Below are 15,449 nucleotides of genomic sequence, written 5' to 3'. Positions count from 1 at the left end.
AAACTGATCAACCCTGAAAATTTATAAACATCTGAAATTCTGAAAAAGAATGATCTAATATGCCTCAAATTTATATTTGCCTCATATTTATATTACTGGTCCAAACACTGTTTTTATTTCACAGTGTCATATAAATCCCTGAGCTTGACCTGCTAAGAAGTGAGTGAGTGGCTCTGAACTGCTGAACTGTTCTCTTCCACTGGATATTAATAATATTCACTATCTTTTCATTGTGATTTTCCTTTTATTAATTCCAACACCTTACAGACTGTAAATCAATGGTAAAGAAATCAAAACATTTAAAAATATTTCTTATGTGGGAGAAAAGCAGGAACTGAAAGAACAGTGCCAACACTTGCCTATCTTAGTTTCTAAAATTACACACCCAAGCCCATGTTTAGGATAACCGATTAGCTGAGAAACTTCACTTTCAGACTTCAGTTTCAATAAGAACAGCCATCAACCCGGTACCTCTGAAAATCAGAGGCTTTTTTTTTAACTGAACAAATACAGACTTAGGGGCCTGTTTTGGATAGCCATTTAATGTAATAGAATGGCTTTTAAAAATACGTGAATAAAGAATGAAAATCCAAAACGCAGAATAAGTGAAGTAACAAAGGAGAACTGGATTATGACTCTGAGTTTTAATCTCAAAATCATGCTCAACACAGAAAGCAGTTAAGCTTCCATTAACCATGCAAACCACTCTGTACACCACATATCTGCAAATGCAAATTTATATACACTGCAATAAGTATAATGGTATGGGTAAAGGAGTGAACAAAGCATGCATGAGTTAAGCACCTTGACACTATACTGCCACTGTCAGCTGATGAGGAGGACATATCCATGCTCTGCATTTTACGAAGCCTAGGTCGAGCGCGCTCACTTGTTTTAGGAACAGTGTCTGGTCCATCTAAATCATCAAGGGTTGACTGCCTTGAGAACAGCATGGTTGCTTCAGTGTAGCAGCTAGCAGCGCAAACAGTTATAAAGACAGTGTTAAATACAAATGATATTACTATACACAGTTCAGTAAATGAATGTGCTCGCCATGCAGCAAAACACAGACAAAAAGTTCAGAGAGAAGATAAGGATTTGCATAGTCATCATGTAAATAGTCATATTCATATAGGGGCTGTAGAAGGCTAACACCCATATTTTCACTGTTTGAAGAGAAATGAAACCAACACGACATAATACATAGTTTCTGGGTGCACCTAATTATCTATAAGCATCCTACCACAGATTTATTTTCTCCATTTCTCCCCTAGAATTTCCAAACTCCCCCCAAATGTTTTGGGAAGTGACTTCCTCTGTACAAATTCTCTTTTATTAATGGTATGCTATGCTGAACCTTTTTACATAGGTACAAGCCAATTTCCTAAAAGAGCTCTTAAATGTAATAAGTTTATATTCCACAAATAGAAAAATAGCTATGAGATATTGGCTAATCCTCTTTCCAAACTGAAGAGCCAAACCGGATATGTTACTTAGCCAGCAGATGCATGCCAAATATAACCTGCTCTGCATGGGATGGCTTTCATTTTGATATTTAGTAGTAAGCCGTGATGATTCTTTCCAGAAGATCTCATTTATTTCAAACACAGCTTAAAAACTCTTTTAAAATCAGAAACATGTACATCTTGAAAGGATATGATAAACCCTTATCTCCTTTCATTTATCAAATACAATGGGACACCAGAGACACACACCATACACTGAGCATTTATGTGTTACTAGAGGAAAGAAGAACTGGATGAGTTATGAGGAAGAAAGTACATGTTTAAATACAAGCATATAACATAGCAGCAGGAAAGAAGCAGACGCAATTAATGACATATGGTAGGTAAAATAATTATTTCTCCTGTAAAAATCCTTGAAATACACAGATTTCTATGATGTAAGTTGAGAGACCTGATGTTTTAACACATGCAGTGACCTGCGTGAATGCCAGAACTAATGAGAGAAGAAAGGATCTCAAGGCGTAGGATTTACATTATACTTTTCATCTTTCTCTTGGTTCATCTGTGCACCTGAGCAACAGCAGTTGTGGATTGGCTTCCCTGGCAAACATTGAATGTGTCCAAAGCTCAAAGTATGGGGAGAGAGGTCACAAGGGAAGTACAATGGTATTTTCTGTGTAACTTCTGTCTTGCTAGCTTGAAATAAAGAGAAAATTGCTGGCAAAAAGTTACACAGTTGTAATAAAGCAAAAGGAGAGGGAAAAGGCTAAGTATGTGCAGCAAAGTACTTATTCTTAATCCTACATATACTAATGGTCTTGGACAGAATGGACAGAGGTAAAAGAATACTTTGCTCCTGGACAAAAAATACTACCAGGACACCAAAAGTACTGCAAATCCTTTAATTAAAGTCAAGACTAATGGCAGAGGCATGACTGTCCTGTCATTTCATTTGGCTGAAACTCTTTACAAACCACTTTATTATGTGTTGTGCATACAAATGTATACACGAGTCCTCCAGACAAAACCTGCAGGGCTGTCCTGTCTGCATGGCACAGGGTTTTGATGGGGCAGCTTATGTGGGAATGGGAGATACATACTGGAAGTCTGATTCAGAAGAATGAAAGTCACTGAGAACTTTCTATTACATATGCACATAAGTATTGCCGCCAGGTTGTACTATCAATAATGTTTTGGTGCTAAAGTATAGGAAGATGGCAGAGAGTAGATAATTTATTTTTGTAGACTGCCTTTATGCCTCTGTGCTACAGTATTGTTCACATGTCATTTTACGTCTCAAAAGTTGAGTTTATTATTTTAAAAAGCAACACCTCTTCCTAAGTATTTTAAAAGCAAGCATAGTCCATCTGGAACTTTCCAAGCACCTGAAGCAGAACAGCTACTGAAATCAAAGGGGCTTGTACCCAATCATATATTTTCAATGGAACACATTTCATCTGTCCTTCATAACAAGTGAGATCCAATCTGAGTCCCAGGAAAAGAAAGGTAAAAACTTTTGTTAATTGATACAAATTAAAAAATAGCCCAGATTTAGCCCTTTCAAAAATTTGGCTCAGGTAGTTATTTTAAATAGAGGAGAAAATAATCAGATGAAATACTAACTGAGCAGTTGCTCTAGAACTTTGACTATCTGGAGGTGCGTCTGAGATGACACCTGTATTACAATATGTATACTCTGTATAAACATCCTTGGGAACATGCTTCCAAACATGAACGAAATGAGAACTCCAGTTAAATGAAATGATTTACATTTGGGAGAGCTAACATTGACTTAGTGATTGACAATCACTTAAATTTAATCCAAGCATATTTTAGGATCACAGAATCACCAAGGTTGAAAGAGACCTCCAGAATCATCCAGTCCAACCATCCACCTATCACCAATATTTCTCACTAAACCATGCCCCTCAGCACAACATCTAAACATTTCTTGTTCACCTCCAGGGTAAGTGACTCCATCACATCCCTGGGCAATCTGTTCAAGTGCCTGACCAATCTTTCAGAGAAGTTTTTCCTAACATCCAACATGAATTTCCCCTGGTGCAACTTGAGGCCATTCCCTCCAATCCTATCACTACTTACATGGGAGAAGAGACCAACCTCTACCTCGTCACAACCTCCCTTCAGGTAGTTGTAGAGAGTGATCTTCCTGAGTGACTTTTCAAATTCATTAAGTTAGAGACCTTGAAAATTCTTAGCTTCTTGAAATCATTTAACAAATAGGAATTTAAAATCAAAGGTTCATTAAAAGCCCTGACCAAGTTAAGCTTTTTATATAAAATTTATCAGGTATCAATTTCAAATAGGGGTATATATAGCAGAGATGTTTTTATCTTGTGTAAGTGGGAAATTTACTTTATGACTTCTCTTCTGTTAAATTTATCCTTCCCAGAGATCTCAGTAGTTAAGAAATATACCTATAAATTTTTTTCTTTCTTATTCCATGATAGTTACTGACTGGCATTACCTTTACGAGCTAATATATTTTCTACACCTGACAGCAAAATGCCCAAACATTTCTTATCACACATGCTCCTAAGTCAGACCTGGGTCCAGACCCAAAATGAGACTCTCCTGTCATAGTTTCTCCTGCCTCCTAAGGCAAACTTCTCCAGCACTCTCTCCTGCATGCCCTTCTTTCTCACATGGCGAGGGAAGCACAGATGAAAAATGGGGTCTGATAAGACCCCAACCACACCTATATAAGAGGGACAGGGGGTCTCACTTTTGACCCCTGTAAGGGCCTACACACAGCCAGAGCTGACAAATGCAGAAATTATTTGTGAAGGAATAGAAATGAATACAAACTGAGCCAAGTATAAAGCTCTGGATGGAAATCTGACCTTGATTCTGCCTCTGCCTTCCATTTCATAACTGTAGATCATGAAATCTACAAGCTATTTAACCTAAGAAGCAGCTCATCAGTCAAGGCTCTACCATGCTAGCTCTCAGTCTCTTCTGTTGGTGCTTATTGGAGCTTTTTAAGAAATAGCATGCGTATCTTCTCCTGTCCCATACACTGCACTTTGCCTTTAGAACACATGAAAATATTTATACATAAAAAGAAAGGAAGCAATCCCAATATGCATACTTCACCAAATCTCCAGCTAGTATACAATAAAAGCACTGTGGATAAGTAAGAGCTAAGTGTTCCCTAGTTTAAGAGAAAATCCTACAAAGGATAATCTGCAAAACTTCTTTTAGAGATATATGTAGTATGAGAACAACATCCCTGAATAAGACTTAGAAGCATCAGCTTAGAACTTCACAAGAAATGTACAGCTCCTGCAACTGATCAGGTGAATTATTATCCCTGTGAATTACCATTTGGAATCCACTGTTCAGAGCACTGAAGGCATACCTAAAGCACTTCTGGTCATAAAGAACATGTATTATTAAAATAGAATAGCTTCTCTGATTCTGAAGTCAAGTTTTATTTCCAAACTTACCCATCTTACTCATACATCTAATATTTACAGCAGAATCTAGTGTAGGGCAACCAATGCATAATCAAAATAGTGGCTAGAAACCCTCTACCTTTTCCTAACGGTTTTCCATTGCAATCCTAGTTCAATGATCACAGAAACGCTTCAGTGAAAATTATTACTTTGAAATGCAGGATGTCCTCTTCTATTGTTTAGGCAATTTCAGAAAAATAATTCACTTGATAAACTTATATGAAATTTAAAAGACTTCACATTTCTAAACAAGCTCTTTTGTAATTCCAGGAAGGAACATGCAAAGGTGCCCTAATAGACATATGGCACAATCATTTAATCAACAGACCCATTTTTTGCTTCCTCTAATTACTGATCGTTAATATTATAGCAGATGTGGACAATTTGCAAATACTGACAGTGCAAGAATATAACCAGAAAGAGAATTCAAGAGAAGAGAAATCAGTTACAACATTGCTTTTGCTATTCCTGTGTTGATAGTTCCTGTGACATCTCCTGGGAAAACAGAAATGACAGCAACGTTTGCAACATTTGCTATATTTGCTTTTACTTCTCCTGTTGCATAGCAGCTCCACAGAATCACTGAATTCTCTGAGTTTGAAATTTGGAAGCATGGTGACAAATAAGTGATTATCCTGAAAAAAAAAAAACCTAACTGGATACCATTTCATTGAATTTACACATAAAAATAGAAAGATTTGTCTTTGATTATAATTTATTTTGGAATTGAGTTCCCTTCACTTCTAGTTAAATTTCTTGCTAACACTGTTAAATGGTAATGTTAACTTCTTCTACCTATAGAAAACAGTGTGATCAAAACCTATTTAATGAAAGCAGGACTGCTATTAGTATTCCTTACTTAATTGAGACTGAACTTTGTGGAGTTAAATTCTGCCCTCCAGATATCCAACTGACTCCAAGTGAGCTGGTAATAGAATTTGGCTTTACAATTTTCTCATGTAATCTGACTCCAATAAAACTTTGAGACAAAACACAAAGGTGTTGCTTGGTTGGGTAGCTAGCCACCAAAAAAGATTTGCTAGGATTTGATGTTTTTACTGGAGTGAACCTCTCAAAGGCCAGTTTGTACTGTGGAGAGCAATTTGTGAATATTTTGTTGAAGCATAGTACTCACAGACAATCTCTTACACTTACTTTTCAATAACATCAGAAGGGAATGTAAGCCCTCATTATTTTTAGTCTGCTAACATGTACCCATATGTCATTAGTGAAAGCTGAGCATACATTACTGTACACAGAAGCTAATGAATCTGTAGGGTACATCAAAGAAAATGTGACACTGCTACACTTCAAAGAAGGACAGGACAGAGCAGAATGCAATGGGTTATGAAATGGCTTCATTTTCAAAGCCTTCCTTTCTACCCCTACCCCTCAAGATGCTGTTGCACAATTTCTGTGGTCTCTTAAGAGTCAAGAACACCAGGGACACAGTGGGAACATGCTGCCTCTGTAAGGGAAGGAAATGAACATGTGTGCCTCTGTGTGCATGGAGCAACAGGAACACTCAGTAGTTTTGGATAAGGACTTGACAGTATCTGTCTTCAGAAAAGAATGAGGAAGGTGGCTTTCATAAACAAATATGTTTGTTTGATGCACAAACTGCGTTGCTCTGCGGGACTGTAGTCATGTCATAGTAGTTAGGAAATCAGGCTCCACAGATGGTCTGTGGGTGTGAGAAAATGATTTTGTTCCCTCAAACCTCAAATCTCTCTCAATTCAAAGCCTTTTTTTTTTTTTTTTTTTTTTTTTACCTTGTGTGTAACAGAAAATAATCTATTTTCCAAAGGCAAAATATTCATAATGAATAACGGTGCTCCAAACTCCAGGCCTGAATTCCTAACACAATATTCCATAATCATACTCAGCAGTCTCTTATTTTCCATTACTTTTGACAAGATCAGAAGACCTGTCAATGACTCCTAATTCTATGGGAGTGGTGAGTGTAAAAACCACAGAAAGCAATGGTGCAGTGGAAAAGGACTTAAGTCATCTGCTTACAATCGAGTGCACCAGTGTAAAGGAGCAGTAACACATAGAAGAAATTTCATTATTCAAATGGCATGGATCAGTCAAAAGAAGTGTTCAACACTGATTGGAAAGTTCATGATACTAAAACATTATTTAAAAGTACATCTATTGCACAATCCCCCAGTTTCTCAAAAAACAGAATTAGCTGAATACCTGGAGATACTGTCTCGAGAAGCTGCTGAATCTAAACTATCCATTCTTTCAGATGTTTGCAAACCAGAAGCTTGCCCAGGATTTTTATCAATTGAGTCCAGTCCAGACTCCTTAGAAAGTTTCATCATATGGTTCTGGTAATACATATGGATGCTCTCCCGGGTAGGAACATTTCCCTGTGAAAGAGAGAAGAGGTAGAAGTACACAAGGGGCAAGGGGAGGTACATTCATCAAAGACTGTTCAAAAAGCTCAGCAGTGCAGATCATTTAGTGTGAAAATGAGGTATGAGCTGAAACCTATACATAAGGCTTCAGCAAATTTGAGACAGATCATTTAGACAGCTTCACTGAATCCAGGAACAATCATAGATCTTATTAGCAGCCAGTAGCAAATTTTTAAAACAGAAACAAATGAAACAGGTCCTGTGTAAATTGATCTAGACCTTCATTTGTTTCCCAAAATAAGAATTTGCTCATGAAGTATGGATATGTTTGAAAAACTGGGAAAATCATATTGATGATGGAAGCTATTTACACCTTTTACGTGATTTCAAGATCACAAAAGGGTGGTTTTATTAACTGTCACCCCAAGGCTGGGCAAAGAATCAAGTCTTTCTGGCTATGGTACTGCCATAATGTCAGAATGCTAAGACATACAATAAGAATAAAACTTTTTATTCTTATTGTTTTTATAGCCTTTTTTCTTTTTTTTTTTTTTCTGACAGAAACACATCAAAGTCAATCCACTAGTAGTTGCATAGACTTTAGAAGATACACTGAAAGAAAAGATTGTTACTCTCGAACAGTCATTGTCTTGACATGTAGTGAAGCCTTATGCAAGGACATTTTGCAATTAAAATAATAAAACTACTCTAAAATACAGATCATATTTCCTTTAATATTAGTTATTAGTACTTCAACTCTGGACCTTGACACTGTCTCATATTGAAAATTTTCATAAATCTGAAGTTGCATCAGAGAAATACTAAAAACAAAACCTGAACCTTAGTTTTTTTAATAAGGTTACCTTGTGTACACACTTTGTTGTTTCTGCAGTAATGAATCTTTGTGTCATTATGACAACCTGCCTTTGAAGTTCTAGCACCTACAACATACTACCTTTACTGCAGGTATGATAAAGGACAAGTGCTAGGACAGCAAAAGTGCCCCACGACTGATGAAGTGAGGATTCAATTTCAACTTTGTAGAGTGAAATGTAAAACTTCAGGAAATCAGACCAAAAGAAGATGCTGAGGAATAACTTTCTAACATCAAAAATAATCTAATTAAAAATATTTCCAATAATATTCCATAACCATAATAATCATCTACTATAAAATCAGGCTATCAACAGGTGACCAAGGCATAAAGAGGTGTAACTGAACTGGCAACTGGACAAAAAAATAACATTTTTTTGTATTTCTCTTAATTACAAAAAAAGTCACTGACATTGTCAGTAGAATAACTTGAAAATTGTGGAATGGCTGGAGTGATTATTTTATAAAATATCAGATTGAGAACAAAACACTTGACTGGATTGTGTTCACCAAAGAGCTCTGCAGGAAACAACAGCAGAAATGGTCTAAATGACAGAGACAGAGAAGTTGACGCTGATTTGAAGATTGGTGGCTTCAGGAGTGATCCTGAGTGAGCCTTACAATAAATTAAGCAGCCATGAAATAGAGGTGACCATATTACTTGTACTTATCCTTCAGTGAAACACTAGAGAAAACAAAATATTTTTTCCTGTACAAAGGGAGGTAATCAACTGGTCCTCCAAGGAGATTTAGTGTCTGTGTAAGGAGGAAAATAGCAAAGTGATAAAATTTGCAGACGAAAAAAAGAAAATATTTAGGATGTTCAGCTGTAAAGTTGACTGAAGCAGTATTGAAGTACTTCATAAAACTAAGTACCTTGATAAAAACAGCAAATGAAAATTTTTTGCTAATAAAGGCAAAGAAGTGTAATGGGAAAAGCCTATATAATGACAGGCTTTATACCTAATTTTGTCAGTCTCAAAGGTCTTGGAATCTGAGTGTATAGTCCCCCGAAAATCTTTAGTCAATATTAACTAAACATTGAAACACAACTCTTAGATCTTACTAGCAAAGGAACTTCTAGTTCTGTTCAAATTTGTGGCTCACCACTACCTTAAAAGTATGTGTAATTCAGGTCATCCAGTCTTAATAAGGCCATAACAAAACTGAAAATAATATGAAGAAGGACAATAAAGATGATTCGTGCCATGGGATAGATTTCATGCAAAGAGATGCTAAAGAGAACAGGACTTTGTAACTTATAAGAGAATGACAGGAGAGGATTCTATGCAGATTTAGGAAAAGTGGAGGTAAAGTGAATACAACTCTGATATACAGGAGACTCCAAAGTGATGAGGAAGTAAGTTTAAAACGAACAAGAGGAAGTCCACATAATATGGAATCACAGTGCAGCTTTATCGTGGGATCTTCTGGCAGCCAACAGTAAAAAGCTGATTAAGAAGCCAAACTCCAATAATATAGATTCTTTGCTACTATTAGCCATAGGTTCTGGTATAATCTCTGGTTTGAGACTATTCATTGCTACATACAGGGACAATTGCTAGACAAGGGTTTACTCTGAATATGCCATGTCTGTTTGTTCATTTTTTTCTTTCTTTCTTCCCTCCTTCCTTTCTCTCCCTTTCTTTCTTTTTTTTCTCTTTCTTTCTTTCTCTCTTTCTTTTCTTTCTCTTTCTCTTTCCCTCTTTCTCTCTCTTTCTTTCTATAGTAATTATCCGTCTAACAGTAGACATCTTGGGGAAAATAATCATAACTACACATTAACACTGAAGCAGCCCTCTCTTCTTGGTTCTGTATCTTATGGCAGAAGTACAGATTTTCTCCTGTCCTGGAAAGCCTGCTTCTTGAACTTCCTGAGGTCATGGGCACCCTGCTTATCATGCCAGCAGACACTGACTGTGGTAGGGAGCAAAGGGCTATATTACGGTCAGAGATACTAATGTGCTTATGAAGTTTTTGAACTATTCATGTCTGAGATTGTCTGCAGCTTCTAAGAACTGAAAAGAACTAAAAATGAGACTTCTATGCCAAGTTTCCAGAAATATTTGGGCAGCTAGTGACATAAGTAAAAATACCTGTGCTTTGATAATAATGGGTTTTGCTAATATATCACTAGTCTTTGGGGAACCACATATCTTCACTGTGAATGAAGAAAATTATGCTTGCAGGTTGTCAGTCATTTCCAAGGGAAGATAGCCTACAAAAAGGCTGAAATACGAAGTCCGAAGTAGTTTTTGAGCTGTTTAAAATGCCATGCCTGCTCCTCTCTACTTCAATCTATCATGTCTCCTCAAAACCAGACTTTATCACAGGAGACTTTCAGCCAAATCTTATATCAACGTTTCAAATAATTATTTTTCCAGACACTTGCTCTGCATCCAGATAATAAATCAAGCAATTTATTATTTAAATATTAATAAAATAGCAAGCAGTAGAAGACTCCAGGTGTATTTTTAAAATGTGCACTTAAGTGATGTTTTTACAATTATTTTCTTTAACACAGTTGACCTGAAAAGATAATCTTTAATTTTTCAGTGGGCTGGAAATGGCATTAACAGAAGAAAAAGGCCAAAGGCGTTACCTTCTTAATCTCCCTGGTCAGCATACAACGTTCGATTCTCAGCACAGTAGAGATATCGATGTGTTCTCTTGAGATGGAATTAAGCCAGGCTGTAAAACTGTCTAGTGTTGCCAGGAAAAGGACCCAAGTGAACTTCAAAATATTAAATATCCTCTTGATGATGTTATCTAACGGAGAGGGAAAGCAAAAGAAAGTTAATGAATGCAAATGTCTTTTGCTGTATTTCTGCTTGGAGTTAGTTTCAATTTTCCTTTATTGTCTAATAATAGTCCAAGCTGAGAGACCTTGTCATAGTAAGGAATCTCTGAAGATGGCTGGAGGCCTTTTGGCTGTCTGAGCCATTTTCCTGCCTGCATGTCTAAGCTTATCATCTGGAATCCCTTTTCCATCCCATAACTTCATGATCCCACAATCTTTAGTCATATGAGTAGCCCCTATCTTGGACACCATATGTACAGGTCTGCAAAAGTGAAACCCACCGATTTGGGCATCTCCTGAGAACTGTTCAACATCCCCAGTACCAGTGATCTTAATAGCTGTTTCGCCAGCCCTTGACTATTTACTCATGTGCTTTTTCTCCATGCCTGGAACTTGACTTCTGTGATTGAACCTTGCTTAGCTCAGTTTGAAAGTCCAACCTGCTTGAATAGTCTTTGGATCTCTCCCAGCTTTCCAACCACCTGAACACATCTCTTCATTTTTAAAGGTTCTCTTTTTTTAAATAGATTGCATCATATCATCAGCAATCTCAGATCAATGAGTTCAACTATCAGTAATCACATAAAGCAATTACAGAACATTACTCTTGCACTATTTTGCCAAAAATGTACCCTTTCCCACAAGTAATGCTTATGAGTTTATACCAGCAAGAGTAGTTTTCTTTTGCTCAAGGCAGCAAACTCAAGTTAATTTTTTATTTCAGCAATTCCTATGACATTATTGACTGAACCTAAAAAGCAGCAGTTTCAACTTAGTTTTCTCTCATTCCCAAGCATAGACAACTTGCTCCAGTTTTTACACAGTGTTACACAAATGCTGAAAATTTTCTTTCCAATCCACTGAATGTTCCAGAGCTATTTGCCCCTCCTAGGTTCAAAATCCCAAAGCATTAGGCATATAGATTACTTTTAGAGTGAGTGGACAAAGCAATAACAGAAAACTGCAAATAATCCACCATGCAGGAACAAAATGCTTGAATAGATACTAAGGAGCCAACAGAAGCACCAAAGCACGATGATTCGAACAACCTCGGTTCTTAACTGTACCACAAGATGGCAAGCAAACCACTGTAGAGAGAACACTCACTCCTACCAAAGAATGCCAGGCTAATAACGTGTAAGACTTCCTATGAAGGAACATGCATGTATCTCTAGGTGTTCAGGCAGTGTTGTGTGAACATATGTGTCGACAATACAACAGTGGTACATTCCAGTAAAGTGGCTGCTGAAATGGCAGCACGTCCCATTTACCTGAGCAATGTCATTTAACCACCCCAGTATCTCTGAATAGAGAAGTTTTTGTGACCATACCATTATTTCAATAATATTTTGCAGGATTCCCACCCTCCTCCCCCCCCCCCGCCAGGCCTTTTCTGTATCATTTAGAATTAGGAAGATCTTATGATTTATCCAGTTAAATTTTCTTCACACGTAGTTTAATATACATATCTTGAAGCTATGAAAATCTTTTTATCATAAATTAAAGGTAAAGCTCTTTCTGTTTCTAGAAGTGTTCATTTTCTTTGAATTCCAGTTGTAGTATTATGAATAATTTCAAATAAAATGTAGCAGTCATACACAGAAACCTACAATAAATCAATTGCCTTTTTAACCCACGCTCTTCCTCTCCATTATATAATTTCTGTTACTGACTTCAAGAGAATTACAGCTCTCAGGTTAAAACCACTGGTGTGCCATAGTCTCATAACGGTGCTTGGCCAAGCACTTCCAGTCTAAGCTGAAAGGTCGTTTTTCTCTCTGGGATGGAGGTGATTTAATATACATTTTTAATGATGCTGTTCTGGCAGCTTTGCTGTTCTCTGAAATTTTTTAAAAATAATCTTTTAGGGATTGATTGCATCTAGACCTCTTCAAAAAGGGAAACAAATGTTTATTTTCAGCAGAGCTTGTTATTTTAACATGAAGGGTCAAATGCTGAGATGGATTCTCTCTGCCTAAGAGTTTGAGGCAGGATTTGATCCAAGGTTAATAAAGACATTGCTTCCTAATTTTTTCAACTGTCTTTTTCACTAAATATTACCTAGGAATGGTTAATGCATATTAAATTGACTGCTTCCAAAACAAATTAATCACCAACCTCACTTCCTTTCCTAACTCCTTTCTAGCACCAACTGTGCTTCCCTGGAGATGCATTCAAGTGATTCACTTTAATGCTTTAACACAGGTGACCAGAAGAAAGTAACAAATAATAAAGCCCTCATAACACCATCAGAAAACCCTGTGAAACCCTGAAAACTGTCAGCATGGGCAAAATCCTGCAAGCTGCTGACACTTCTTCTGCTATGTGCAGCATCTTCAGGTCTGAGAAGGAGTAAGACTGCAAAAATCTCATTGTTTTAGAGAAGCTATTTGCATCTTGCTAAAGCATTATCTTATCATTGCTAAAATACACAGAAAAATAGCAAAGTCAATGTGCCAATGATAAAACTTCAGATCCTCAAAATCAATGGAGAGGGCAACACACAACTGAATGCCCAGGGAGGTGGTGGAGTCACCATTCCTGAAGGTGTTCAAGAAATGTTCAGATGTTGTACTGAAGGACAAGGTTTAGTGGGAAATGCTGGTGGAAGCTGGACAGTTGGACAGGATGATCTCAGAGGTCTTTCCCAGCCTTGATAACTCTATGATTCTAATGGAATCAGGATTTGAAGCTAAGCTTGGGAATAAGACGTCTGTAATGAAAACGCATTGCAAGTGTTCATGTTTGAACACTTTATTAAAATGTAGAATGGATAAGTGCAGTAATATATATTCCAGGAGTCAGATCCTATGCTCAAGACTTGTAAATTTGGCAGTAGGAAATCTGAAAGCTGTTAGTTCTCCCTATACACATAAGAATGGATTTTGCCAGCTTTTATGCTAGCCTGGGATCTCTGCAATGATATCTTTGCGATACACTGTTTACCCCACCACTGACAACTGCACTGTAACAGCAGAGAAACCTTTTTTCTGTCTTCATACCTGGGCCATCAGACTTCTTCTTGACAGGTTCTTCTTCACTGTCTTCGCAGTCTGCATCAGTACTTCCTGTTGAAAGCAGTGAGTGAAACAATGAAGGTTATGTCTGCTGAAGTTCAGGTGTAGACTCCATGCAAGTTAGAAACTGCTCCTGTTACTAAGTAGAAGTGAGTTGTACCTCACTACTGCGAGAAAACCAGATTTCCATTTCTTAAGGACTCAGTTAAGGGGACTACCCTGCCGGTGAAGGTGTTCACAGATGACCACTCCTCTCTTGCAATTTCCAGTATCATTTTCTCACTGTGCTATCTGCTGAGCAAAGACATCTGCTACATAGTAACACAGAACTGCAGCTACAGCTTCACTGACATCTATCAAATTGTAAAGCTTTTTGACAGGTGAAGATGACAAATGGAGGAACAGTTCATCCGATTCAGCCTGAATGGACCCTCCTCTTCCCTCCTCTAAAATTCTAAATTTCTTTCTTGTTTAAAGGAGCAAATACTGAAGAGATATGAATCCCCCATCAACTGATTTTTTTTCAGAGGCACGAGTGATTTTAAAGTGCTGGTAACTATTAACACTTGTATGTTTTCCTTTTGATGCCTGCTGAGTTCATTGTGAATTTAGGGGTGCCTGAATATATGGGATCCTTACTGTGTCTTACATGGAAATCACACATATCTCTCTCCTGTCCTTTATCTCATCTAAACATATTGTGTAGAGAAAAAGGATGTAGCTTGATCGGCCTTGTCATGGGCTGGGGCAGGGAGAGCCAGCCAGTCAGACTAAAATTACTACATTTCTCCATGAAGAAACGGCTACAGAGCAGTAAAGGTACATTACAACAGAAGGTCCTTTTCCAATTCCTAGCTAGAGTGGAGAGCATTTGTCCTCTAAAAATAAGCTGCCTTTCACTACCATGAACAACAGGCAGTATAGCTAACACGTGGTTATGCTTTTCAAGACACAGGAGTGTACATACCATCCCCATATACTTTACGCCTTCGCTTCTCCTCTTTTTGAAAACTTTTCTTTTCTTTGCGCCTCTGTCGTAGTGCAGTTTTAGGATCAGTAATCCAGGCCTGATAAACAAACTGGAAGGAACAAACACATTTATTTTGAAGTTCCTCATGTTGTGAGAGTAAGCCATAGAGTAAGCCATAAGCAGGACTACACAGTTTGAGTAAACGCATTCAGATCTGCAGGGGTAAGCAAATATTTTGAATCCCAAACCAAACACCTCTCCTGTGGATCTGCTGAGTTTTCATCTGCTATTTTTGCTAGCATAAAACCAAATGTGAAAACACTTGTGGGTGAACCAAGCTTCATTAGAACCCACAAAAATTCATGGTCTGAACTCTGGGAATTAATACCCTGTAGTGTATATGGGCTCCTTCACCTGATTCTTTTCATTTTATATGTCCGCTTTATCATTTTGCAGCCACGATGCAGAGCAATGCAAA

General features: G+C 37.4%; 1 protein-coding gene across 2 annotated transcripts in view; it reads right to left on the bottom strand.

Moving 5' to 3' along the window:
- Positions 1 to 15,449, bottom strand: part of PIEZO2 (piezo type mechanosensitive ion channel component 2) — a 291,317-nt gene that overhangs the window by 21,120 nt on the left and 254,748 nt on the right. The window contains exons 34-38 of one of the 2 annotated variants that reach the window (XM_085220764.1): positions 14,969 to 15,080; positions 13,987 to 14,052; positions 10,787 to 10,953; positions 7,148 to 7,323; positions 805 to 972 (exon numbers count right to left, since the gene is read on the bottom strand). In XM_085220764.1, the coding sequence (XP_085076890.1) occupies positions 805 to 972; positions 7,148 to 7,323; positions 10,787 to 10,953; positions 13,987 to 14,052; positions 14,969 to 15,080 (689 nt within the window). The remainder of the gene's footprint in view (positions 1 to 804; positions 973 to 7,147; positions 7,324 to 10,786; positions 10,954 to 13,986; positions 14,053 to 14,968; positions 15,081 to 15,449) is intronic. The other variant, XM_085220763.1, reaches the window with a different exon arrangement.

Source organism: Meleagris gallopavo, chromosome 3 (assembly GCF_905368555.1).
Source record: "Meleagris gallopavo chromosome 3, MGAL_WU_HG_1.1, whole genome shotgun sequence".
In the NCBI taxonomy this organism is placed as follows: Eukaryota; Metazoa; Chordata; class Aves; order Galliformes; family Phasianidae; genus Meleagris; species Meleagris gallopavo.
This window is presented reverse-complemented; position numbering and strand designations above follow the sequence as displayed.